At 50.2% G+C, this 24,039-nt stretch overlaps 9 protein-coding genes and 1 non-coding gene across 10 annotated transcripts; 5 read left to right on the top strand and 5 right to left on the bottom strand.

Annotated features, from left to right (window-relative positions):
- Positions 1-1,501: 1,501 nt before the first annotated feature.
- On the bottom strand, positions 1,502-2,512 carry LAESUDRAFT_754936 (uncharacterized protein; the record flags this gene model as incomplete). Its single annotated transcript, XM_040911966.1, has 2 exons — positions 1,502-2,278; positions 2,330-2,512. 2 exons carry the CDS (start codon positions 2,510-2,512, stop codon positions 1,502-1,504), a joined length of 960 nt encoding a protein of 319 aa, XP_040769016.1.
- A 3,702-nt stretch (positions 2,513-6,214) lies between these two features.
- LAESUDRAFT_642875 (uncharacterized protein) lies at positions 6,215-7,764 on the bottom strand (the record flags this gene model as incomplete). Its single annotated transcript, XM_040903751.1, has 5 exons — positions 6,215-6,706; positions 6,761-6,858; positions 6,916-7,208; positions 7,263-7,421; positions 7,616-7,764. 5 exons carry the CDS (start codon positions 7,762-7,764, stop codon positions 6,215-6,217), a joined length of 1,191 nt encoding a protein of 396 aa, XP_040769015.1.
- A 634-nt stretch (positions 7,765-8,398) lies between these two features.
- Positions 8,399-10,273, top strand: LAESUDRAFT_740823 (peptidase M24). Its single transcript, XM_040911104.1, has 7 exons — positions 8,399-8,498; positions 8,551-9,201; positions 9,257-9,392; positions 9,442-9,554; positions 9,609-9,798; positions 9,853-9,962; positions 10,015-10,273. Exons 1-7 carry the CDS (start codon positions 8,415-8,417, stop codon positions 10,117-10,119), a joined length of 1,389 nt encoding a protein of 462 aa, XP_040769014.1. The 5' UTR covers positions 8,399-8,414; the 3' UTR covers positions 10,120-10,273.
- A 36-nt stretch (positions 10,274-10,309) lies between these two features.
- LAESUDRAFT_720492 (DEAD-domain-containing protein) lies at positions 10,310-12,405 on the top strand. The gene is made up of 7 exons (XM_040907826.1): positions 10,310-10,851; positions 10,910-11,088; positions 11,147-11,287; positions 11,344-11,484; positions 11,539-12,115; positions 12,164-12,248; positions 12,311-12,405. Exons 1-5 carry the CDS (start codon positions 10,360-10,362, stop codon positions 11,942-11,944), a joined length of 1,359 nt encoding a protein of 452 aa, XP_040769013.1. The 5' UTR covers positions 10,310-10,359; the 3' UTR covers positions 11,945-12,115; positions 12,164-12,248; positions 12,311-12,405.
- LAESUDRAFT_262141 (uncharacterized protein) lies at positions 11,925-13,019 on the bottom strand. Its single transcript, XM_040901775.1, has 4 exons — positions 12,825-13,019; positions 12,670-12,775; positions 12,309-12,595; positions 11,925-12,246 (listed from the first exon to the last, which is right to left on the bottom strand). Exons 1-4 carry the CDS (start codon positions 12,966-12,968, stop codon positions 12,016-12,018), a joined length of 768 nt encoding a protein of 255 aa, XP_040769012.1. The 5' UTR covers positions 12,969-13,019; the 3' UTR covers positions 11,925-12,015.
- An 81-nt stretch (positions 13,020-13,100) lies between these two features.
- On the top strand, positions 13,101-13,193 carry LAESUDRAFT_t9. The gene has a single exon. It is a non-coding gene; the product is annotated as a tRNA-Ser (tRNA).
- Positions 13,194-13,211: 18 nt separating this feature from the next.
- Positions 13,212-15,687, bottom strand: LAESUDRAFT_671059 (WD40 repeat-like protein). Its single transcript, XM_040905451.1, has 11 exons — positions 15,627-15,687; positions 15,341-15,578; positions 14,916-15,285; positions 14,672-14,859; positions 14,328-14,617; positions 14,055-14,266; positions 13,912-14,000; positions 13,790-13,855; positions 13,697-13,738; positions 13,611-13,645; positions 13,212-13,559 (listed from the first exon to the last, which is right to left on the bottom strand). Exons 1-11 carry the CDS (start codon positions 15,644-15,646, stop codon positions 13,451-13,453), a joined length of 1,659 nt encoding a protein of 552 aa, XP_040769011.1. The 5' UTR covers positions 15,647-15,687; the 3' UTR covers positions 13,212-13,450.
- Positions 15,688-15,798: 111 nt separating this feature from the next.
- LAESUDRAFT_809238 (uncharacterized protein) lies at positions 15,799-20,666 on the bottom strand. The gene is made up of 20 exons (XM_040914125.1): positions 20,178-20,666; positions 19,919-20,118; positions 19,672-19,861; positions 19,267-19,614; positions 19,056-19,217; positions 18,729-19,003; positions 18,387-18,676; positions 18,197-18,315; positions 18,028-18,147; positions 17,792-17,978; positions 17,607-17,741; positions 17,445-17,557; positions 17,264-17,394; positions 17,079-17,214; positions 16,966-17,026; positions 16,867-16,914; positions 16,606-16,811; positions 16,471-16,554; positions 16,179-16,421; positions 15,799-16,127 (listed from the first exon to the last, which is right to left on the bottom strand). The coding sequence occupies exons 1-20, from the start codon at positions 20,445-20,447 to the stop codon at positions 15,873-15,875; spliced, it is 3,573 nt and encodes a 1,190-aa protein (XP_040769010.1). The 5' UTR covers positions 20,448-20,666; the 3' UTR covers positions 15,799-15,872.
- Positions 20,667-20,731: 65 nt separating this feature from the next.
- Positions 20,732-21,991, top strand: LAESUDRAFT_671055 (uncharacterized protein). The gene is made up of 6 exons (XM_040905450.1): positions 20,732-20,811; positions 20,878-21,037; positions 21,089-21,153; positions 21,204-21,247; positions 21,300-21,621; positions 21,684-21,991. The coding sequence occupies exons 2-6, from the start codon at positions 20,889-20,891 to the stop codon at positions 21,794-21,796; spliced, it is 693 nt and encodes a 230-aa protein (XP_040769009.1). The 5' UTR covers positions 20,732-20,811; positions 20,878-20,888; the 3' UTR covers positions 21,797-21,991.
- Positions 21,992-22,067: 76 nt separating this feature from the next.
- LAESUDRAFT_720486 (argininosuccinate lyase) lies at positions 22,068-23,991 on the top strand. The gene is made up of 8 exons (XM_040907825.1): positions 22,068-22,166; positions 22,222-22,396; positions 22,462-22,713; positions 22,768-23,114; positions 23,174-23,258; positions 23,310-23,453; positions 23,508-23,594; positions 23,652-23,991. The coding sequence occupies exons 1-8, from the start codon at positions 22,102-22,104 to the stop codon at positions 23,892-23,894; spliced, it is 1,398 nt and encodes a 465-aa protein (XP_040769008.1). The 5' UTR covers positions 22,068-22,101; the 3' UTR covers positions 23,895-23,991.
- The last annotated feature ends 48 nt before the right edge of the window (positions 23,992-24,039 follow it).

Genomic DNA, 24,039 nt, shown 5'->3' with positions numbered 1-24,039 from the left:
GGCCCTGGCCGCTCTGGAAGCTCGGGTAGGTGTCGCAAATGATCTCCAATTATTCGTCGGATGATACGGAATTGCTCAGATACCGATGCGATTACTGGTCGAGTTTTGAGCACGACTGGCTTGTACTTTTTCTTGGTTGCAGCATAGCCGGCTCTCGAGCTTGACTCTTGATTGCAACCTGGGCCTATAATCGTCTGTAGTAGTCGCGAAGTCGAGGTTCGAGGTGTCGGTCGGAAGTCTGAGGTTACTGTGTACAATGATGATACTGCGTCGAGGACTTGTCCTGACGCTCGCAAATAGCTTGACTGAACGAAAATGAGATCGGAAGATATGACTGGGGAATAGGCTGATACACTAGGGGTATTTGTGTTGCTTACATCAATGATTAAGGCCATCCCACTGCTTTCGGTACTCATATCTTCCGCTAGTGAAAACCCGGATCCTTCGATTGGAGAGGCTGTGCTCTGACTCGCAGTGGTCCTCTCGGTATCGTGGGTATCGTTGCGATTCTTCCCGTGTTGGGACATATGATTGTAACTGTCTGGTTCTCGTCGAAGAAGTTGCAAACTATGCTCTTGGTGAGCACATCAAACGGTCATCCTAGAAGAATGTCATAGGCTGCTGCGCGAATGACGTGGATCTGCAAATATAGGACGATCTCTCCGACTTGGAAAGGTACATTGCGAACCAGTCCGAGCAACTGGTCGACTTCTCCATTCGCAAACTGCATATTGAGCTTTATTGTTGAATCATAAATGAGTCCCAACGAGAGACAGACATCTTCTGACATTGTGACAATTTGGCATCCTGGGTCTAGAATCGCCTGTACTTGCTCTTTGTTGTCGATGAGTGCGACTATCGATCGCAATGTGTGCGAGTCGTTTGTGACCGTTAGTTGCTCTGGCTCATCTCCGTTAGGAATGTGCTTCAAGTAGGCATCGTAGAGATCAGGTATTATTGAGCCTGTCGCTGCTAAAGGCTCCCCTCGACAGGTGAACTCCTCTTCCTGTCCGATTGTAGCGCTGCTGTCTTTCACATTTTCGAAGATTGTCACCATTCCGGTCACACTTGGAGGTACTACACGCTTCGGTGTGCACGCTTCACGATACTTGTTGCACACATCTGACGATATCGACAGCAACTCCTCCATGGACAACGTGACAGCCGACGACTTCATCGATCGCTCGAAAACTGTAGTCGCAAGCTCTGGCTGGTAGACTGGTGGGGCATTGCGATAGACTGCATCTCTTGCTCCTGGCTTTGGGGCTTGACCGAAGTTACGCATGTTTGGTGGAACGTATAACGCATCTCTAGCTGATCAGAAAGGATGCTCTGGCACTGCATCCACGATTGCTGGAACTGATGTACTTGGCGCGCTCTCAGTGGCCTTCTCTGGCTTCGCCTGAGATTGTGCTTGCTCGGATGCCTTTTCTGACTGTGCTGGCTTTGCGGCTAATCCTGCTGGTCGTCGTGGTGGCATATGAACTCCATCGAAGACTGGTCACGATCGCTTTAAGTTGAATAGCTCCTGTTCCAAAGCTTCGATCCTATCTTCTGCACCTAGCGAGAACGAACTGGCTTTGTCCTCTGAGACTTCGAATAGATTCGCCGCTGAGACCGATGCTGTGACTGGAATCTGGTTGCGTCTGTGCCACTCGTAAATGTGATCGCGAATCGTAATGCCTGGAATGGTGCGAGGTACAAAGGTGCCATTCGGTAGGACAACTTTTCTGGCTGCGTTGCATAAGCACTTGCCACTCTTTATATCCTCCTCGACGTGCTTGCATGTTCCGATCATGCCTCCGGCTTCTCTGCAATAGTGGCAAAATCCACTCGGACTTCCATTTGCGACTGGTGGTCTGCTCGCTGTCGCAGCTTGACTCCCATTCTGCTTCGCAATTCCACCTGTTGCAGCTGCCGTGAGCGTCTGGACTGACTTGACCAGGTTCTCAATAAGCAACGAAATATCCTCACTCTTGATTGCTGGTGCGCTACTAGTCGACGTAGTTATAGTTGGCTTTATTGTGGTCGGCCCTGCACTAGTACCATGCAACACAAACTTTGCAGCCTCGTAGACGTTGTTTACCGAGTAGGGATCATCTGGGTAGTGATCTGGCTGCTTCAGCTGCAAGCGTTGCGAAATGCGACTCCACGACTCCGGTGGAAATCCTCGAATGAACGCGCGATTGTGTTCCGACTCCGAAATGCAGTTCTTGCCAATGAGAAACGAGGTGATGGCTAGGAATTCCCGATGATAGTTTCCTAGTTTCGCGATCGTCTGAATTCCCAGTTGGGCTCACTCCCCGACTAAGAGATCCATGTCTCGAACTTTCCATTTGCGCTCTGTATCTGCGCCTGGATACAGCTCCTGTATGGCTTGTCGCAAATTGACATAAGTCTTCGTGGGATCAGAATATTCTGGAAGCGACTCCACTAGATCGGCAACGTCTATATTGAGATAGCATTTCATCCACAGCTTCTTTTCTGCTTCATTCGTTACTTGGCAACGCATGAACAGGATTTCTAGATCATCGAAGAAGCGAAAGAGGGTTCTGGGCTGATCAAGATCGAAAGTGGGTGCCGATCAATCACCACGAAACGGCATCTGATTGGTTATGACAGTTCCCATTTTGACTGTGGCTGTGGGGGTCGGTAAATTAAGTGTCTGGGTAGGGTTCTGGACTGGATTTGATGCCTGTTCTGCTGTGAAGGCGATTTCTAGCTCATCTAGAAGAGTCCTAAGTGGGATTTCTTGCGATGAAGCCTCAGAAATGTGTTCCGACTGAGCTTCCACGGTCGAAGACTCCGAAGAATGATGTGATAGCGGGGTAAGTGAACTAAGTGGGCTAGCAGTTCTAGAAGCTGGTGATCTCGATCGCGAAGCTGAGGAACGTGTTTCAAATGACGGAGATGGTCAGAAATTGGCTAAGTGGGGTCAGCCTTCTTCTGCTCGCTCGAATCCGGCCCTCTAAAACTCGTGAAGTCGCCTGAGCCTCTGATTGAATAACGAGAAGACTTCTTCGTCTGATGTTTCACCTATGGTGGTATTTTCAACTCTGTTTCAAGGGGATACCAAACTGCTTCTTCGGTTTCCGATTGTAAGGCTGACGACTCAGTGCTGTGGAACTTTTAAATCCTCTCCACCCCTCACGATGGGCTCCAGGAATGATATGCTCAACCGTGTCCTGGCCGTGAGCAGCGCTTCCTAACCAAGTCCCTCTGATCTTGGCAGGCGAACTGGGGCTCATCTGTCTGCAGTCCCTTTGAGGCTACGGTCGCAGCAAACTTCGGATGATAACGCAGCGACGGGCGACCATGAGTCGTTCGGCTGTGTATGCTTGAAACGGAGTGAAATACCATGAAAAATGTGAGTCAGTGAGTGTCGGGTTCAATTATGGGGATAGGTCCGACTGGGCAACAGTCGAAAGCTGAAGTGTGGGGGTGTGTGGGAGTGGAATGCGATTGGCGACTTCTATGCTCGCAAAACGGCGATAGCTGAGGGTCTGGGCTAAGTCACGAGGACTAGCTACTTCTGTTAGCTACTTCTGGATGAAGCTGGGTAGGCGCTGATGACAAAGCCCTAACTTCCTCAGAACTGAATTAAGCGCTAACGACGAGTCCCTAATAGCTACCGAGCTGGAACGAGCGCCGACGATGAAGCCCTGGGCGTCTAGAACTGGTATGAGCGCCGATGAGGAACTCCTGGGTGCTAGCGAGGCTACGGGGTCCGATGGGGACAGGATCCTGGTTTGGACTCGTGACTAGTGGTGTGAGAGCAGCAGGCGATGGCGTGAGATGACAAAAGCGCGATAACATGGCTTAACTGGCTGAAACCCGAGTTGAGCTGGAGGCCACTACTGAGAGTGCTGCCCCTCTCAGTGTCGAGAATCCCAGAGGTGTGAATGCGATCGCAATAGACGTAGACGTAGTCGGGCACGATGCCCTAGCGTAGACAAGACGAGAACTGAACCCTGCTGTGTGGAGAAACTTTTGTGGAGAACTTTCTTCTTCTTTTTTTTTCTTTTCCTATGTACAGTGTGGATTATATAGTGGATCGGAAATGAGCCAGCTGAGTCGCTGAAATGCGTTTCCGATCATACATTAGGTTTCCGATCCATTGAAACATGTCGCAAAGCTCGCTCCTGCCCCCTCTCCGTTAAGGCTCCAACATTTCTATCTATATACTATGTTAAATAGTTTTAACTGTTTACTATATCTGTTTATTTACAGGTTGGGCTGTATATAGTAAATAGATGTTTATATATAGTATAAATAGTTTTATGATGACATAAGGCTATTGAGTGCACAATTGATAGATTTGACAGTGCAACAGTGAGCCAATTGAAAGTCATTGTGTTTGATAGAAGCCACCACTGACAGTTGATCATCATATAGACTCATGAACATGAGTTTCTTGTTATTTTTTGTATGACATGAGATTTTCTTGTCATTCATGATGCAAGTGTTGAAGTTGAATGCTTGTTTTCTGCTCACTATCATGTGTGTGTTGATGCACCCAGCTCCTTAAGGGTCCCAACAATCACAGAGGCTGCTCACAGTTGAGTAGAACTCCACTAAGAGATGAGACAAAAAAAACTATATAAACTTTATATAAACTGTTTATACTGCATATATACCAACTGTTTACTATATACTATTTATTTACACCTCAGGAGTGTAAATAGTATAAATAGTTGGAGCCTTACGAGTCTCCGTATCCTACAGTCGGGGAACTGGAAGTCTGGCCCTGCCAGGGTTCGTCGGCCCGCTACCCTGCCTTCCATTCGTTTAGCGCACTTGTTCGTCTCCTAGTTGCCTAACCGGTTGTGTTCCATTCTTGCGCTGTGCCTTATAATCGGCTACGCTTCTTCGTGGCTTTCTCGTTATTTCCGCACCTCATGTTCTCCTTCTGACCTCTTCACGTGATTCCGTTTTCCCAGGCAGTCGGCAAGGCCTTCCTTTGCCCACTCTGGACTGTTCCGGCTTCGGTGTTTGTCATTCCAGATTGCGGTGACTCGCTATCCGATTGTGCGATAGTCGGACGCAATTTCTGGCGTTTTTCGATCGCAGAATATCTCGGTGCGTATCAGCGCTCTCATGGTTCAATACCATACTCCTCACATATTTCTGCAACGTCCCCACTTCATCACCCCATTGGTTGAGAGCTTTGTGCGACAGGTTAATTTGCTCGGCAAGCTTGTCCGAGTTTTGTCGTGAAATGCAAGACCATCTTTCACTTCTTGTAAGTCTTTATCGAGTTTTTTGAACAAATCTGACATTGCTTTGCTCGTAACTTGCATTGGTGGTGCCATCACAGCAGCGCGGACTGAGGATGAACCCGGCGCACCAGGAATCAGCTGATTTCTCGAAGTAGATGCGACATGGGCTGACTGAGTGCCGCCTGACCTCCGGAATGGGTCATTGAAGTAGCGTGGACCCTGTGATACAGCAGGGATCGATGTTCTGGGTGGTGAGCTCGCTGGACGTGTACGCGCGATCCTCTCAGTGAGAGACGATGCAGGAGAAGTAGCACGTCGAGGGCGTTTAGCAGCGTTGCTGTTCGGAGGTAAGTGTGGGCGATCAGTCTTTTCCGCCTTTGCGATGGGTGGCTTTCGCTCCGACGGCACCATGAGCATGCAAAAGACAGGTTGCAAGGCGATGGGGAGGGCCCGGAGGAGTGCAGTCAAAATCCATGCTTCTTCTCCATGTCCTTCCTGATGTGAGCTGCACTGATTCAATATATCCTTCTCAGGCAACATGCTTCTATGGACGTACAACATGCAGATCAAGAAGTCTAAGTTGATGTGCCATCAATTTCTCCGTCCTCAGATGCCCACGGTAAGAACTCCTCTTCTCCTTTATTGTGCGGGCACTTGTAATGATTCACCTCGTAGCGCATGTACATGCAGCAAGATATCATACCGGAAATCACACTGATTGGTCGCTGTCGAATATTATAGTGTCTGTAACATATATGAATCCGCTGAGATGTAATCTATTCAACAATGCTCCAATTTATTGTACACATTTTGTGTGGTAAAGGGCCCTGGGGACCAGGGGCGAGGAAGGGGCAGGCAATATCCATGAATGTACATTGCAAGGATATCCGGCTGGATATTGCCAAAACATCGCATGGATTTCCGTTAAATCCTGGCAATATCCTGCTGTGTATATTTGGCATGATGTGCAGTGTTGGAGGAATTGCTCTCGTGCTCTAGGATGAACTCCTGGGCACGGAGCCTACAAAGGGTCCTCGCCCCTCCGCCACTACATCCATGACCTTCCAGAAGCCACATCCCTTGCCGTCATTTTGTGCACCAGCGTAGCATGTCCACCAATATTTGTCAACCATATTTTTCCGCAGTGTATGTCCAGTTCCCTGGTCCAAAGTGACATGGTTCGACCCTTCACCATGTCCAGACGTCTGGCTTGGTTCACGATATCGGTTCTTCATATCCGGTCGGAGGATACATGGAGCACCACAGTTGCACCGCGGCGTCGTCTGAGCTCGGAAATCAGGCCGATAGAAGCGGAACGTCATGTTGATTCGGCAATTGGACGGAGAGGCCGTAGATCGCTGCTCGCGCTCGTCCGGGGCAGAAAGATCAGGCGGGGGAGGAAACGGCGGATGAAAGAGGTCTATAACACTTTGAGGTGGAACTGAGTGCTTGAATGTCTCCTGCGTGGAGGCATGCATTATAATCAGCTGAAACAAAATAATATAGTCAGTCTCGTAATAAATCTGCATAAGAGTACGTACTGAGTTGTGCGGAAGGGGGATGTCATACGTCCTTGCACTGCGCGTCTCTCTCTCATCGGTTGGTACAACCTCTCGTAATCGGAACGTCCTGCTGGTCCCTGTCGCCGGGATGTTAACAAGACTGAAGAAGAAACACTGCAAGGTATTCGTCCTACCTAGACTCAAACTGGCAATGGTTGCATATGGCCCAAGATATGTCAGCTGATCAGAATGGAAGCCGACGCTCTCCTTTGCCCCTTCGTAACAATTTGCTGCTGCGACGTTTGCTCGCCATAGAATCTTCTCGCCCGAACCTGTCTCCTCCTGCGTACCGGGCTCTCCACCCCATTCTAACGGGAATCGCTTCCGCTTGCGCATCTCCCGGTTCACGACGCGCTCGATGTGCATGCAAGCTTCTTCCATCGCAGGAAGGAACGCAGCAGGGGGTTCAGTGCGCCGACCGTTATACCTGCAGGAAACGAGTGTAAGGCATGCTCGAGTGAGAACGAGATTACGCACATACCAATATTGAGCGGCTTGCTGCATGTTCTCATCCTCTGCTTGATTAGAGGAGCGTCTGGTGTAGAAGGACGTCCTATGAGGACTCTCCACCACGCGATCGAACAACCACCACTTGTTTCGCTGCCAATCTCGGCTCTCATGCAGCATCGTGTGAAATAGCCTGTGAGGGTTTTTGTCAGCATCTACAATGACTCAGAGGCCACCGAAAAGTGTGACCGTATTTGACAAAGGACGACAAACTACGCAGCTATGCGAATTGCACCAACACGGGCTGTAGCGTGAGCTCACAAAGATGAGTCGAGATCTCAAAATGCAATATTTACCGTAAGGGCAGATATACCAAGCGATACACACCTGCATGCAAGCTCTGGTGGAAGAATGGAAAGGTCCAGCGTACACGGAGTATGTTGCACAACTAGTGCCGGCGTGCCTAAAATCAAGGGCGACAAGCGCGTTGTGGGCTTCTTGGCTCGTTTGGATGGAGAATGTTGCAAAAGTGTCATGAATTGTTCATTCGTGACAGCACGTCCTTTGGAAAGGGATTCCGAAGACCGGTCGTGTTTTCTGGCAGCAGCCGAAGAGCCGGTACTTTCCGACGTAGAAACATTTGGAGATGAAGCTTCACGATGCGCCCTAGCGGAGAGCGAGCTTTTACGGGAAGATGAAGAGAAGTTAGAGTCATCCATGGTTGGAGAAGCGCGCGCGGATGACCGAGATTTGGACGTGCTCCTCATCGCATTCGATGTATCAGTCTCAGCTCGAGACGTACCAAGCCACTCATCCAGTGCAGCATTCCGCTTCCGCTTTCTATTGGCATCTTCTGAGTTTTTTCCCTTCTTTCGAGCAATCAGAGCGGCTGATTCTTCAACATTGCCATCGCACGCCAGAAGTGCCTCCAGCAAGGCTTCTTGCTCGTATGACTTTGACTGGTCTACCAGACTCGCCAGCATGGCAAGAAGGAGGTCTGTATCCATGTTGCTATATTCAAGGTTGATACCTGAAGCTGGAGGAGACAGTCCATGCAGAGAACTGAGAGTGTGGCCGGGCGAACGAGACGCGTTGTGGGCGGCCGCGACCACGTGATACGCGTTACTACGGCATCCGCGCTCGGGCCGCCCGTCTCTATCTCGCCGACCACCAAGACGTCCGCAACATGGACTCAAAGTCGCAGTTCCTGCCTGGTGCGTTGTCTGGTGGAGCGGCTCGAGCGCGTGACCATGCGCATCGCTCTGGTCGCGTGAGTATGATTGGAGTCAATTCAGATGGCCGCGTCTGATGCATCTACCCAGCTGATAGTGGCCTGCATCATCGTACAAATCATTATCCTCATCTACCATCTCACGGGCCCACCGAAATCGCTGTCCCGTTCACTGGGTCTGAACACGGAGCCAGATTTCTCACATCTTGCCGACCACTGCGCTCATATCTCCCCGATACCTGCTAGTTCTTTCGTGCAGCGGCAGCAAGCGCTTGCGGAGACCCTTCACTCGCTGAATGCTTCAGCCTACATTGCCGAGCCCGGCGCGAGCGCCGGTTATTTTGCTAATCTGTCGGAGGCGCAATGGTTCCTCTCAGAACGACCGCTATTGCTTATCATCTCACCTGAGGTCGATGCTGAAGAGCAGGTGAAGGCTCGTGTCTCAATATTGACGCCGGCATTCGAGGCTACTCGCGCAAAGCTGCTTTCCATTCCAAGTGCTTCTGATATATCATATCCAACATGGTCGGAAGACATGGACCCCTATGATGTGGCGCTGTCCGCAATTCCTCACCTGCGGGAAGGAACAATATTCGTCGACGGGATGCTGAGGAGCTTTGTTGCGGACGGCCTTCAGAAGGCATCACCAGAGTTCAAGGTGACTCTTGCGCCTATTGAGATCCGACGGCTCAGGGAGAGGAAAAGCGAGGAGGAGCTCGAGATCATGAAATGTGTGAATGAGGTAAGTTGCCAGCCGTACATTGGGCTTTCCAATATTCACTCAGAAGTCACGTTAGGTCACCGTTCTAGCTATTCGTGCAGTACGCGAGAACATGTACATAGGTATGCGTGAATCCGAGGCTCGTCAACTGATCGTGAAGGCGCTCTCCGCTGCCGGGCTGCAAAACCCAGGCGCCCTCACTTTGTTTGGAGGTGAGATCTCGGCTGCGTTGTTCTCATTTCAAATTCTCACTTTGCGTAGAAAATGCTGCTCTTCCTCATGGCAGCGGCACGGATCGTGTGCTGGGGGCGCACGACTTTGCTTTGATTGATTGTGATGGATCACTGCACGGTTACCACAGCGACGTCACGAGGGTACGTACCTACATGTTTCTCAAGTCCCAACAGACTAATGGTGCTTTCAAGTAGACATTCGCTCTCCCTGGCTCCACGATCCATGCGACCTACCTGAGATTATGGCACCTAGTGCATTCGGCACAGGCCAATGCACTCGACGCCGCACGAAATGGGACAACCACTGCCGAAGTAGACCGTGCTGCGAGAGACACACTCGCCGCGCAAGGCTATGCAGAATATCTCACGCATAGGCTTGGCCACGGTATGTCATGCTTGTCGAATGAGCGGGAAACGATTGACGACCCTAAATGCATAGGCATCGGCCTTGAAGTCCACGAATCACCATACCTGCGTGGGGGCTCCTCGGATGTCATCCTCACAAGACACACATTCTCTGACGAGCCCGGTATCTACATGGAAGGGCAGGTATGTCGCCACGTACGAAATCTTTGAGACATTGGCTGATAGGATTGCGTAGGTGGGCATCAGGTTGGAGGACTGTTTCTACGTAGCTGAGAACGGGAGTGCTGTTCTGCTGACCGCGGGAGTGGGTGGTGCTGCGACCAGCCCATGGGACCCTTGAGTCCATGACACTGCCGGCAGCTCTCTTCCCCCATAGTATGCTGAATGTGGCTGTGAGGAGGGCTGTGGGGAGTGCGCTCGGCATCGACGATAACATAGACTAGGCTGTAATTGTAGCCGTGGGAATATACTCACTATTGGAATTCGATGGGCCGCAATGATCCTGTTTTCTCGAGTCTAAATTTCCTGGCCAAGTTTTTGTTGTGCTTTCACATTCCGAGTACCCTGTGCCGTTGCAGCTATGCCTTCTCCAGATGAAGCCTCAACATCTTCTCCTCCGGACCCTGCTCCAACGTTCAAGTCGCTTGGGCTGATAGATCCGCTGCTGGAGGCCGTCAAGCAAATGAACTTCAATACACCTACGGATATTCAAATCCAGTCTCTCCCGCATGCTCTTCAAGGCAGAGATATCATCGGCGTAGCGTCTACTGGCTCCGGAAAGACAGCTGCTTTTGCACTTCCTATTCTCCAAAAGTTATGGGAGGACCCGAAGGGTCTGTTCGCGTGTGTCCTTTCGCCCACCAGGGAACTTGCCTACCAGATTTCGCAGCAGTTTGAGGGTCTCGGATCATCCATGGGGGTGCGGTGTGCAACTATTGTGGGAGGAATGGACATGATGGCCCAATCGGTCGCACTAGCAAAACGGCCGCATATCGTGGTTGCTACTCCCGGACGGCTAAATGACCACCTAGAGAATACTAAGGGGTTCAGTTTGAGAGGCCTGAAATTTCTTGTGAGCATCTATGCATATCTCGCTGCCTTTGGCGTAAGGGTTGAGCTATTGCCAGTAGGTTTTGGACGAAGCGGATAGATTGCTGGACATGGATTTCGGGCCTATAATTGACAACATATTAAAGGTCATACCGAGGGAACGTACGACATACCTGTTCTCTGCCACGATGACTACAAAAGTTGCTAAGCTTCAGCGAGCGAGCTTGTCCAATCCCGTCCGTATAGAAGTCTCAGAAAAGTACGTCTCTCACCGTAGCTTCCCATCCTATTTGAGCAATTCTGACGGTGACGTCCAGGTATTCTACAGTGTCGACCTTACTGCAATACTATTTGTTCATCCCGCTAGTCCAGAAAGATGTCCACCTCATATATTTGGCCAATGTCCTGGCACAAAACTCAATCATCATCTTCACCCGGACCGTCCATGATGCTCAAAGGTGCGATTGATTTTCATATTCCGTCTGCGCATTGCTCATTTTGTTGCACTGTGCAGATTGTCGATTGTGTTGCGCACTCTCGGCTTCCCCGCCGTCCCCTTGCACGGCCAGTTGAGCCAAAGCGCCCGTCTAGGTGCGCTAGCGAAGTTCAAGAGTGGTGGGCGGAAAGTGTTGGTCGCAACTGATGTCGCCAGCCGGTCAGGCCTTTGATATACTACAGCTTCTGCTCTCACTCATGCTTCGCATTACAGAGGTCTGGATATCCCGCATGTTGACGCTGTTATCAACTACGATATTCCAACACACTCAAAAGACTACATTCATCGTGTAGGTCGCACTGCACGAGCTGGACGTTCCGGGAAATCCATTACGTTGGTGACACAATATGATGTGGAACTGATACAACGTATCGAGGCTACGATTGGGAAGAAAATGGAATTGTGGCCGACAGACGCAGAGGAGGTCGCACTGCTCAGAGAAAGAGTAGACGAAGCGGGCAGGATCGCAATTAATGAACTGAAGGAACAAAGCGGCAAGCCAGGACATGGCCGGAAGCGGAGGAGAGTGGAGGGCGGAGGAGACGACAGGGACAGAGATGACGATGTCGTGGAGGCTGGTATGCCTTCGATGAAGAAAAGAACTAAGGGAAGAAGGTGAATGTGCGCTCCGGTAATGTTGTATCTACCAGAACTTCGGGCATAGGCATCGTAATGCAGGAAAGAGGTCGGTCAGTCCTTGAACATCAGGTCTGACCGGAGGATGTACTTCGTGCCTTCGATGACGGGAGAGCCCTCGTGCAGCAAGCACTCATGCCCATGGCTGCAAACGCTTGCCGGACTCGAGTCAGTTGTTTCGTATGTAAGGATATATGCATACCGATGCAAAAGAGCGGTGCCACGGCTCAGTGGGGCGATTATTGTTTGACGTCCTTTGCCTTTCTCAGTCGTGTAGAAGACGGTCTGCGCGTCAGACAGTATATGCATCAGCTTCAGAGAGCCGGAGTCGCAACAATTTGTGACACCTCTCCGCCTTTGACCTCATCCTCTACCCCAGAGAGGTACACAAGGAGAGTCCACTCCGACTTGGCTCCGGTCTGCGGATCGTGCACAGAATCGTCATAATGTGGGCCAAAGTATTGCCCAGGCGTGTACTTGTACATTCGAATATTCGAATTCATTGAATGTACCGGTCGTGATGATGGGCCGTTTCTTCGCTTCGCAGATCCAGGATATGGGAAATTTGGTAAGTGAGGGGAGAGCAGATCAAATAGGCGTTGTGCCATCTCTGGCGATGTTACAGACATTCGATCTACATGTGCGCAATAAATCGTATTCAATACTAATCACAAGAAGCATGATAAACACTTATGGTGATATACGTACAGTTCACTCGGTCAGCCTCGCCCTTTTTCTTGGGTGGCGTTAGCTCTAAAGGCTGGCCATCGATGAACGTCGAATAAATCCTGCATTCATTCGCGGTAAGAATGTTCTACTATACAGTCAACAAGCTTGGTAGAATTGAAATGCAATGCACGCACGTCAATGAACAGGATCTGATCCTCTATGAGTGGGTGGACATTGACTCCATGTTTCGGTTGTAACGATGGAAATTGAGGCGGTTGAGATGGATTGCTAATTTTTCTTGCAGGATTCCTGTCATTACGAGTCCTTCTAGAAGCCATAAGATGTGAACTCGTCACAGGCCTGTAAACTGACTAGTTGAACGTGGTAACGATCAATCTCGGACAGTCAGGGAACGGGTAACTGACTATTCATATATTGTCATTAGCATCCAAAAAAGAAAATCTATTTGAGTCACTTTGCCGGAGTGGTTAACGGGATCGCCTGCTATTCTAGCTATCAGCGGTTGGGCTTTGCCCGCGAGTGTTCGAATCGCTCAGGTGACGCTTTTTTGAATATCGTCCATCCATTTGTCATTTCTGTGTTCTGCGACACGATTCAATTTTTCGACGCATGTCCGCAACACCATTGCATCAGCTTTCTGCAATCAGTTCCGTTGTCACATTATAGCCGGGGAACATTGACGCATTCCTTGGAGGACAGGACCATTAGTGAAGAATCAGGATACATCCACAAAAGTACAGTGATGATAAGTGTTCGACAGGCATCTTGGCTCCCAGATACCGATCCGCACTGGTGTAGTCTAGTCATCGGGAGGAGCCCATAGAACGCAACGTCCACTGGCATTGCCACTGGCTGCGCGCTCGAGTACGCTGGGATGTGAACATGTGACTGCCTGCACCGCTGTGATACTACGGGGACCATGTAAGACTCAAGATATAGAGAGCTACCGTTTTTCGTACCGTTGACGGTCGTAAAGATGAGCTAGGAGGTCACCCTGATTTTGTAGTATCAACTTCTGAACAGTTCGGACTCACACGAAGCATACCTTGCAAGAAAATATATCAAGGGAATGTTCCATGTTGCCAACCTGCGAAATAGATTAGAGGTGTGAAGCAGCAACAAGAAAAGTATGTCTTACTGTGAAGTGAGGATAATAATCAGGGTTGGGTGACCACTGCGCTCTCAAGACAGTCAGCCACCTCCCCTGCATATGATCTCTCTGGTGAGTCCGGATAAATGAGTTATCAGTTCCTATCTCACCGTCTGACAGTTATGTTTGATCTGAGAGAACGGCCTTGATGAAGGGAAGGCGGAATCACGCTTTAACACTGAACCTTGGAACTCCCAGACTATATGATGCCCAAATGAGATGTGTACATGCAGAGACGACTGGCTAAACGTACGTCTGAGCGTATCATCATAGCTCGTGCTGACAATGGACCTTCCTCGGGGATCCCAGTACGCAGAGCTGACAGATTTATTGTGGCGCCAATCGGCTCTCATACAGCCCTTGCCTTTGGAAGAAGCTAGATAATCGCTGATGACGTCGTGGTTGAACTCGCTGTCGTCGTTCGATTGCATTGCAACTTTCTGCAGTTTGCGGGTATCCCAAATCCTACGACCAGAACGGATTCAGCTGTAAGCGGATAGGTTGGTCTCTCAAGCGTAACGCTCACTTCATCGTACGACTATTGGACGCGGTTACTAGGAGATGTGGGTTTGTGGGATTCACACTGACGCTGCCGATCTTATGGTCAGATACCTGGTACCATCTCGCGCTACCCTTGCCCTCCCGCAGATCTAAGTGCGTCAAGCCGCCAACAGCGTCCGATATCCACATCTGATTGCCGTTAGGTGGCAAATCGATGCAGGATATCAATGCTTCTTCCGTGGAGAAAATCTCCGTGGATATCCCTGATGTAAAGGATAGACATCGAACTGTACAGTCGTACGAGCTGGTATATATCTGGAGACAGCTCAGGACTCTGATAGATAGAATTTCATCGCACATTTGACGTACACTATGAGAGTTGATTGGATCAAATTTGATGCTTGAGATGGACGACCTTGACGTGGCGGGCCAGTGTAACTGCAGTCGCCAATACTTTCCGCTTTCTTCGGTCGCTGCAGGAGTTACATCTCCATCTTCGTCTGCAACCTCGTCGGAAGGTGCACGCGCATCCCATATGCCAAGCTGCCCATGTTTGTCTGAGTCACCGTATCGTGAGACCACAACAACAAACAGTGTAAGCCATCCAGCTCACCGCCAAAGAATATGAGATCTTTCGTCGGTTCCGCGTGGTATGCTGCGGTATAGATTCTGTCCTCCGTTACCTTCGCTCTAGCAACGACCTTGAGGTGTTCCAGCCGTTCCTTCAGTTCAGCCACAGCAGCTTCTTCCTTCTCATCACTGTCAAAAGTGAAGGCGTCATGCGCAACCAGGCGCCTGGGGTGTGTCTCCTGAAGAATGCTTTGAAGCATTGTTCTCAACGTGCCTATGTCAGTCTCATCTTGGCCCTCCATCACCGTTGCAAGGTCTATATCATTATGTCGCGGCTTCTTAGCCTGTCTTTCACGTTCTTCAGCCTCCAATCGTTCCTCCTCTTCCTTCCTGCGCATTTTTTCCTCTTCCGCCTTTCCGGTCTTTTATTTAACTTCATGGCGTGATTGTGCAATGTATGAGACGCACCTCTCTCTTCCTCTTCTTTGCCGGACTTTCATTGGGATCAACTGTGGCACGCCGCAGGCGTGCGGACTGCCTGACCGGTGCGGCAACTTCTTTCTTGACTTTAGCCTTCTTAGATGGTTGAACTGGTTTGGCTGTAGGTTGGGGTGTTGGCTTTTTTGCAGGCGGTAGATCCACAGTGAGGTCTAGTTTGGCCAATATCTCCCGATTGCGAGCGATATTTGCTTCACGCTCCAGTTCACTGAACCGAAGTTAATGAGCGAGACTGAATAAGAAATACTCCACACACTAGTCTGAGAGGTCCGACATAGTAGCTGTAATCAAGGCTGCAGATCAAATATGGACAGGAAATGGCCGCTGAGAAGCACGCTCGGACCTGACGCGCTCAAGCACGCGTCCTGTCACGCGTGACTGTTGGCGTTCACCCAGCGCTTGCCAGAGGCCCCACGAACGATGTGGCCCTGCAAACTGTCTAGCACATTAGATGAAGTATTGAATGAGCAACTTGCTATGTACAGAGAAGATACATGGCACATCATGCAGTAACAGCAACATGAGATTCCATACTTTCGTGTCCCATATCGATGATGAACGTAGTCCGACCGCCTCGTGGTAACACCAGCACCTTCTCTGCACCATGCACCTGGTACGTCTCGCAGCTCGGCGTCGGCGACATACCCATCCGCCTATCTCCCGACAAGGGCAGAGCAGTGATTCCAACCTGAGGCAGGGACAGCTCTCCGTGGCGTAAAGCAATCAGGGTAACCGGGATCGTGAAATCGGTTCCATCCTGCGGAAAGTGTGTCAATGCCGCATTGTTTCACCGCGATAGCAAGTTCACCTTTGCGAGGAAGTTTCCTCTTTTACGGCCACTAACCAGCCAGTCTCCAGTCATGTCCTCAACATCATACCGAAGTATGTAGGAACACGTCTCCTCATCTTCATTTGGCGCCCAATGGAACGAAGTGCGGACGTTGACAGCTGCAGCGACTGGTTGTCCTGCATACAGGGGCAGGATCCTACCAGATGTTGGCTCGGTGAAAAAGGGATTGGCGAGCACACGTAATTGAGCGGCAGCGAGAATCTGCGCGAACATGAGATATCCGTTAGCATAAGACATGCATCCAGCTCACGTGGATTTGAGGTACGTCCACTGGAATGATGATGTTGCGCCATTCGCCGAATAAAGTGGCAGAGTATTTTCCACCGCCCAAGATCTTCAAAAAGAGTAATGTCAGCGTGCATCACCGTATATAGCCAAGGCTCACCTCCTTCAATCGCGACAAGACCGCTTCCTCTTCGTCCGGGATATTAGGTACCAAGAGTTCACCTGTCAGTCCGTACAACTCGATCCAATTGGCGTCCCCAGAAAGAGCCTCGATGAGTTTATCAACAAGGGCTGCGCGACGAGGTTGCAAAGAAGGTGACTCCTCGATGACCTGCGAGATTGCTGCCTCAATGAAGGACTCGACCTCTAGCGCACAACCCATCTGTCAGCGGAAACTTCACGAAAACGCTCAAGATACAACCTTCGCGTAGCATACGATATGTGATGTACAGTTTTAGCGGTTCTCGAGCTAGTGACAGAATTGAGTGTGGCACATTAAGCATGACTCGGAAAAGATCACCTTTGCCGCGCAGAGAGTCTAATTGAAACAGGAATCTGCCAGATTGTGCAGGAGTTACCGTCTTCAATACAATGATCGTTCAGCATTCATCTCAGATCTGCACTTCAATGTACCATAACAGAAGGCTTTTGCAGCCTGCAGTTGGTGACCTTGATGCTGTCACGATCTTGATCCGACGGTTGCAGGTCTGCCGCTCGTACACGTACGTGCTGATGAGACGTTGTTGACAACATGAACCGAGTAAACAGTCTGCTAGACATCCATGAAGCCATTCTCGCCTATCTATGCGGTCTCTCACCTTGTGCCACGGAAGAAATCTTCTACATTGATTGTCATCGGAAGAGAAGTAGTGACAAAACGCAGAAGGTGAATCTTGCGCGCCATGTCCGGTTCAGACTTGGTGACGTATTCTACGGAAACATTCACTCGCTAATGAAAGTCTCACTTTTTTCCTCGTGCTCGCGAGGTGCCAGACTCACCAGCGTGTGATAAGATGACGCATCAGAATGGGGAATAAATACGACCACTTCCCGTTCTTGCGCTATGTCACAGAATGTGATTGTGTTGTCCGTCATCTCCCACTTGACAGATTCTATATAAAGTGGGTGAACAAGCCGACTTGCCTCAGATAGATCGGTTACCTGAGCTATCCAAAGTGGCCTCGTTCGTCCTGAATGTAACGCCAGTGGATGAGGATAGTCGTAGAGTCACGCTCGATACATCGTTCCTGCCCGTTCGTAGAATAGCCATTATTTTCGATGGTTTACCGACTTCGACTGCGACGGGTCAATGGACAACAAACAGTACAACAACTTGCAACACTCACTAATCCGGGGTGGATGAAGACGCACGTCCAGAGAATGTAGATCCTTCGGGATTCGGACCAGGGTTGGGAGATCCTTGATTTTCGCACCCTTTGCCTGCAGTTGGCCCTTGATCTCCTTCCACTCCAACACAACCCGGGAGAGTCGAATACGACTTAGTTGTAATGTGAAAAGGCCAGGTGTTACAGACTAGGTAAAATGTATGAGCGCAGATGACATGGCAGGATATACCATTTACCGGGCTGAACAATGTCAACGTGCTAGTTCCGGTTGGAATCGTTGTGGTTTGACTCGTGAACTGTATCTGAACGCCTTCATAGCCGGTCGTTATCACGACTACCTCATCGGCAGCGAGTTCCTGCAATATTGTGAACATCGAAGGCAGCATTCATAGTCGTTGCACTCACGCATGGCAAATGATTACGCACGACTACGTCGAGCAATGCTCCGTCTTGCGTCCCCGACAAGCGTATGCTGCTGCTAATGATTCTGAGTGAAAACGCAGGGTGGTCGGGATACAGCAAATCTGGCATGATGCAATACCAACGAGCACGCTGCTGGTCAGCAGAATAAACCCGAAATGGCCGATGCTCATACCTGACTCGAGTGCGTTAGCCGCACTCCGAAGCTCGGCCACCAATTTCGCAATGTATGTCTTGTGGTCATCTACATCCATGAGCAATTCCGTCCCCATATCGTCCACATAGGCCTTGAGGAACTCGAGAACGACGGAGATCCAGTCTCCGTCTCGTTCCTTATGGGAAGACGCATGAATGGTGAGAGCCTGCAATCGCATGAAGGACTCAAGAGCGGTCCATCCATGTGGCGCATAGTGGGCAGGCAGACTCTTATACGTCTCAAGGGCACTTGGCAATCGTCCTCGGATGCTTAGAGCTGGGGGGTTAGGTCACATTAGAGAGATTTACGCAATTGGCTCACAGATCAAGAGCTGCCAGATTGCCATGAAGTCTCAGCGCGAATTTACGACGGCCAGCGTTTGCGTATTGCTCAATGGCGCGATTAGTAATTTGCTGGTATAGATCATAGAATGCCTCCTTGTCCGTCAGCACTTTCAACAGTTCTGAACGCGAGATCTTCTTTGAAAACCGCTTGCGTGGTTCGATGGTCTTCATCTCAGGATTGGGGGGAGGAAGTGCAATCGAGAAGGGAGGACGAGATGGCAGATGGCCTGTTCTGATACCAATGATATCTAACTAGTCCGAAATGAGCTTAGATGTTGAGCAGAGGCACGGCATGCCCACTCACTTGTTGCTGCGCTAGCTCCAACAACTCTCCCTTCACAGCATTCAGCCTGGCCACAGCACCTTTGGACATGGCGGGTGGATTTGCCCACACATCACACTGATCGATTACGCTAAGGGCCGAAGAATATGTCCATGACTCAACAAAGAAGGGCGGTAGCGTATCCTGAAACATCTTGCATTAGAAATGCGTGTGGATTGACCGCGTCGCGTACCTCTAGCTCTCGCAGCCGTCTGCCAAACCCACTAAGGAACGCCACCACCTTCTCGCAGATCTCGGCTATTTTGCCGAGCTTGCTCATGAGAGCGCATTGCCTAGCTAGCAGATACACCCGAAAGTCGAAGACAGAAATGGAATTGGCGAGGATCAGGTCCCGATAGCGTTTCTTATTGACAGAAAGTAAAGCGACAGAGTCGTCTGTTGGCTCAGGAGAAATGAGCGCACCGAACCAGGATAGGTTCTTCTCTTGCAGTACTTTGAAGAACGAAGCTTCCAGCTCGTTGTATTGCTCAAGAGCATTTTCAAATAGGTTCATCCCCTCAAGCGACATAGCTAGGCTTTCCTGCGGCGGATATCAGGAATGTCAGCCAATGAGACACCATGTTAGTCCGAGGATCACCTTCAGAATAAAAAATGTACAGAAGTTCCACCCAGGCATAGCTCGTTGGCCCTCCGAACGCCTTACTTCTTCTTCGCGTTGAATAAAAGCAGAGTCGAAGGCTAGCAGTATCCCCTCCTTCATTTTGGTGATGAGTTCCGCCCATACCGCCGGGTGCTCATATTCTGCAGACCAGACCAGCTGCACGCATCTGAATACCATCATGACAGTGAAGGTCTAACGCTCATACAGCATAACGCGTGCGCACCTGTCTCTTTTGTCAGTGTTGAAATCTGCTTTGATCTTGTCAAGTACAGAAGACTTTATCTGGAAGATCCTCCCTTGCGCTGTCCTCCCTTCTGGTCGCACAATGTGGACGATTAACCATTCTTGGTTTTTCCGAGTGCTCACTAGCGCATGCCACTCTTTGATTTGCTTCCTGACAGAGTTCTTGTATAGTTCACTGTCCTTGGCGGCGTAGAAATTTCAGTACGATTTTCACAAGTGGATTCAGCTGCTTTATTCACCTCACAGACCACGAAATATGTGTTGAGTAAAGGCCGTTCCAGGAGTGTCTGGGGCACTTGGGAAGAAGGCTCATCTCGCAAGCTCTCAAGTGCGACGAAGTCAACATGCAGCTCCGGGATCGTCTGAATAGTGGAACGAGACGGGGACTTCCAATGGAGGGTACGAAGGGGGAACTGGCGAGCGAGGGAAGCACGCAGATGCTGCCATTGGTCTGTCGATAGATATAGTGGGGAAGATGTATAGGTCACCAGGACTCGATGCGAAGACATTGTTGTTGAATGCGGCAGATTTTCTCGTTAAGTATCGGCGAGACCAGCTCAATGTGAGCACACTTCACAGCGAACCCGAGGGGAGTTCGAAGGCAACCGATGGGTGCGAACCAGAGAATAGAGATATTTATACCGCACGTCTTCCCTCGCGTTGGCAATGTATCCTGAATCTGGTGGACAGAGCGTAGAGCATGCGTTGAGGACAGCTTTGAACTCGACTGTGGATGGCTGCACACGTAGGCGCGCATCATTTCATATGGCATGATTCTTACGATTCTTACCACGATGCCTGCAGGGGATGGGCTTCCCCATTCCCAGCAGTGCTCATTGATTACTCTCAACACCTCAGCTGCATATTGAATAGGTAAGTACAGATCTTTGCGTGGCCGGTCGGGTTATGTCGCTCAAGCACTGCTTTCGCGTTCCCCAGATACGGCAAACATGCCCCACTTGCGTACGGCAGCAGCACTGGTGCACGCGATCGGGACTGCCATCATGGCTTACGGCTACCTCAACCTGAAGAACGTGCCGTTCAATGCTGTTATAGAGACGCAAAAAGGAGGACATGGCCAATTCCTGACGATCATTGGGTACGTGCTAGATCCTCCATTTCAAGATGTGCTGATGATTGATCTGTATAGTTTGTTCATGGCGATTGGCACTATGGTGCTCGGATTCACGACAGATCTGTTCCCCTCGTTCAGAGGCGAGTTTGTACCTATGAACAAACTTCGTGTTCTTTTAACAATATAATAGCGATGCGGAAGCTCAAGAGGATTGCGCTCATGATCGCGCTACCGGTATGTTCTGAAATCCATTGTTTCTCTTCGTTCGTTCTCAAGGACGCTGTAGGTGGCCGTCGTCGTGACTAGCATCTATTGGAGCCTCCTCCTTTTGCTTCCCGAGATGATCCTCCGGCCCATGGTAGCAGGCGAAGCTCCTCATCCTGACGCAAGCGTACCCTCGTCATCTGAAAAGGCACTAATCCATATTCCCCTCAACGTTGATCTAGCTTTGCATGCATCCCCAGCGATATTCCTTCTAGTTGATTTCTACCTCGTCGAACGCAAGTACACCCGCACACAAGCCGTCTTTGGAGGCACAGTGCTGTGCGCCATAGCAGGCGCCGCGTATGGCTCTTGGGTCGAATACTGTGCGAAGTCCAACGATTCATGTAAGTGATTAGATCGAGTCTACATTTGGCAACAGTCGTTCACCCCGACTGATGTGCAACAGTTCCGTACCCTTTCTTGACGGAGAATCCGTTCGATGTACGGGTGTACATTTACGCTGGGGCGAGCACTTTTGCATTGCTGACGTTTTGGATGTTGAACGCGGTCCATTCGTGAGCCGTCCAAGCGCTTTGTTCATGGAGATCTTCGGAAAGAAGTCGAACATACTGCTATTAAGGGTCGTCTAGAAACAATATTAGATTCTTGATGCTCGTATACGTGCTGTCAGTGTGACATTGGATATAAAACTACGGTTGTATGTACTGTAGATATGTATGCGGGTACCCGCACAGGCATTCTCGCAGAACGATCGGGAGATCATCAGATCTCGTTGATGGCGAGTCGATTGACTCGAGTCTCGATCTACTTTCTCTTGACTCTAGTTCACTTTCAACGTTCCCCGCATACTCTCAGCAATCGAAATGGCAGGGCTCGCGCACAAGCAAAAATTATGGGGCGGCAGATTCACCGGCGACACAGACCCTTTGTAAGGTTTGCATCTGAGACAGCCGTCTTGAGGCTGATCCTGTATGTCCGCGAAGGATGCATGCGTTCAACCAGTCGTTAAAATATGACCAGAGGATGTATGCAGAAGACATCTCGGGCTCGATTTCGTATGCTCGCGCACTGGCACGCGCGAACATCTTGACAGAGGATGAGATGAGCAAGATTGTGGAGGGCCTAAAGGCGGTCCGTCAAGAGTGGGAACAAGGAACGGTACGTCTATGAAATTGCTACTCATGCCCCATTCGTTCCTCGTTCTTATTCTGCTTGTCTACCAGTTCCAAGCACAACCAGGAGATGAAGACATTCACACCGCCAACGAACGCCGACTGAGCGAGCTGATCGGGCCGCTTGGCGGGAAGCTGCATACCGGCCGCTCTCGAAACGATCAGGTCGCCACTGACCTGCGACTTTGGCTGATCAACCAAGTGGGAGACATTGAAAAGTCTCTCAAGGGTCTTCTCAGCGTGATGGTGGAACGTGCATCCAAGGAGATCAGCTATCTCATGCCGGGCTACACGCATCTACAGGTACGCTAAGTTGTTTGGGACGGTGTAACCAAATTCAGGTCTGCCTATAATCAGCGTGCTCAACCCGTCCGATGGTCCCACTGGCTGCTATCCCACGCGTTTCCTTTATATGCGGACTTGCAGCGTCTCCAGCAGATGGTACCTCGCATTTCCGTGATGCCGCTCGGCTGTGGCGCCATGGCGGGCAATGGCTTCAACCTTGACCGCGAATTCCTCGCTAAGGACCTCGGCTTCCAATCTATCGCAGAAAACAGCATGTACGCTATCTCGGACCGCGACTTCGTGGTCGAGTTCATGATGTGGGCGAGCCTAGCGATGATGCACCTGAGCCGACTCTCGGAAGACCTGATAATTTACTCGACTTCGGAGTTCAGCTTCGTCAAATTGAGTGATGCCTATAGGTAACGGCTGCAGGTCCTCTTTCTGTGAATGTTTTTTCTGAAACACTGCAATGTCGTAGCACGGGATCGAGCATGATGCCTCAGAAGAAGAACCCGGACTCGCTAGAGCTCATCCGAGGAAAGACGGGACGCATCTTTGGAAACGTTCGTAACTTCCTCATTCTATTGTCACAATCATGTTGATTAGTTACACAGATGTCTGGCTTCATGATGTCACTAAAAGGCCTTCCTTCAACATACAACAAAGACCTGCAGGAGGACAAGGAGCCCTTGTTCGATACAGTCGACACTATCTCAGCGACCTTCAAAATAGCAGAGGGTGTAATCGCCACTATGGAGGTGTGGCTGTGTCAAATATATCCCAATGTGTGCTGCAGTTGACACGCTACTTAGGTCCAAGAAGCTAATATGGCTCAAGCTCTGCAAGCAAGCTCCGACATGTTAGCCACCGACCTCGCGGATTACCTCGTCCGAAAAGGGGTCAGTTCTGTCACTGCTTTACGCAGTCCGCTGTCTGATGCCGCTGTCCGGCCACAGATACCGTTCAGAGAAACGCACCACATATCGGGACGCGCAGTCGCTCTGGCAGAGTCGAAGAAATGCGGTCTGCAGGATCTCACCATCGAAGACTTCAAGAGTCTAAGCGGCAAGTTCGGCGATGACGTGAAAAGCGTATTCGACTTTGAGCACAGCGTCCAGGGCAGGAGCTCAATTGGTGGAACACATATCAAAATGGTAGAGAGGCAGATCGAGGTACTGCGTGCAGCGCTTCGGAACTGAAATGTACCCACTCTACGCAGGAAGAGACGGTCTGTGATATCAACGATGTGTCTTTGAGAAACCAAAAATGTTTGACCTGCGGGCAATGAGGGACCCGTGCGACTTAACGTGTTACGGACTGTGGCAATGGGCGCTTGCTTGCCTG

Source organism: Laetiporus sulphureus (assembly GCF_001632365.1).
Source record: "Laetiporus sulphureus 93-53 unplaced genomic scaffold LAESUscaffold_3, whole genome shotgun sequence".
NCBI classification, from domain to species: Eukaryota; Fungi; Basidiomycota; class Agaricomycetes; order Polyporales; family Laetiporaceae; genus Laetiporus; species Laetiporus sulphureus.
This window is presented reverse-complemented; position numbering and strand designations above follow the sequence as displayed.

Excerpts from the sequence above, each read along its gene's own strand:
- LAESUDRAFT_671055 (XM_040905450.1), top strand. The coding sequence starts at position 20,889 with ATGCCCCACTTGCGTACGGCAGCAGCACTGGTGCACGCGATCGGGACT. Across the intron at positions 21,038-21,088 it reads CAATTCCTGACGATCATTGG|TTTGTTCATGGCGATTGGCA; the intron begins GTACGTGCTAGA and ends TGATCTGTATAG. Across the intron at positions 21,154-21,203 it reads TCTGTTCCCCTCGTTCAGAG|CGATGCGGAAGCTCAAGAGG; the intron begins GCGAGTTTGTAC and ends ACAATATAATAG.
- LAESUDRAFT_671059 (XM_040905451.1), bottom strand. The coding sequence starts at position 15,646 with ATGTCGGACCTCTCAGACTA. Across the intron at positions 13,739-13,789 it reads ATTATTATCCTCACTTCACA|GTTGGCAACATGGAACATTC; the intron begins GTAAGACATACT and ends TCTATTTCGCAG. Across the intron at positions 13,560-13,610 it reads CATCTTTACGACCGTCAACG|TATCACAGCGGTGCAGGCAG; the intron begins GTACGAAAAACG and ends TGGTCCCCGTAG.
- LAESUDRAFT_809238 (XM_040914125.1), bottom strand. The coding sequence starts at position 20,447 with ATGTCTTCGCATCGAGTCCTGGTGACCTATACATCTTCCCCACTATAT. Across the intron at positions 20,119-20,177 it reads CATATTTCGTGGTCTGTGAG|GACAGTGAACTATACAAGAA; the intron begins GTGAATAAAGCA and ends TACGCCGCCAAG. Across the intron at positions 16,812-16,866 it reads ATATCGTATGCTACGCGAAG|AGGTCGAGTCCTTCATTGAG; the intron begins GTTGTATCTTGA and ends GTTGTGCGCTAG.
- LAESUDRAFT_740823 (XM_040911104.1), top strand. The coding sequence starts at position 8,415 with ATGGACTCAAAGTCGCAGTTCCTGCCTGGTGCGTTGTCTGGTGGAGCG. Across the intron at positions 9,393-9,441 it reads CGCCCTCACTTTGTTTGGAG|AAAATGCTGCTCTTCCTCAT; the intron begins GTGAGATCTCGG and ends CACTTTGCGTAG. Across the intron at positions 9,799-9,852 it reads CACGCATAGGCTTGGCCACG|GCATCGGCCTTGAAGTCCAC; the intron begins GTATGTCATGCT and ends CTAAATGCATAG.
- LAESUDRAFT_262141 (XM_040901775.1), bottom strand. The coding sequence starts at position 12,968 with ATGGCTTCTAGAAGGACTCGTAATGACAGGAATCCTGCAAGAAAAATT. Across the intron at positions 12,596-12,669 it reads CGAGGCTGACCGAGTGAACT|ATCGAATGTCTGTAACATCG; the intron begins GTACGTATATCA and ends GCGCACATGTAG. Across the intron at positions 12,247-12,308 it reads ATGAGGTCAAAGGCGGAGAG|ACCGTCTTCTACACGACTGA; the intron begins GTGTCACAAATT and ends TCTGACGCGCAG.
- LAESUDRAFT_720486 (XM_040907825.1), top strand. The coding sequence starts at position 22,102 with ATGGCAGGGCTCGCGCACAAGCAAAAATTATGGGGCGGCAGATTCACC. Across the intron at positions 22,167-22,221 it reads ACCGGCGACACAGACCCTTT|GATGCATGCGTTCAACCAGT; the intron begins GTAAGGTTTGCA and ends ATGTCCGCGAAG. Across the intron at positions 23,259-23,309 it reads CGGGACGCATCTTTGGAAAC|ATGTCTGGCTTCATGATGTC; the intron begins GTTCGTAACTTC and ends TTAGTTACACAG.
- LAESUDRAFT_720492 (XM_040907826.1), top strand. The coding sequence starts at position 10,360 with ATGCCTTCTCCAGATGAAGCCTCAACATCTTCTCCTCCGGACCCTGCT. Across the intron at positions 10,852-10,909 it reads TGAGAGGCCTGAAATTTCTT|GTTTTGGACGAAGCGGATAG; the intron begins GTGAGCATCTAT and ends TATTGCCAGTAG. Across the intron at positions 11,485-11,538 it reads GCAACTGATGTCGCCAGCCG|AGGTCTGGATATCCCGCATG; the intron begins GTCAGGCCTTTG and ends TTCGCATTACAG.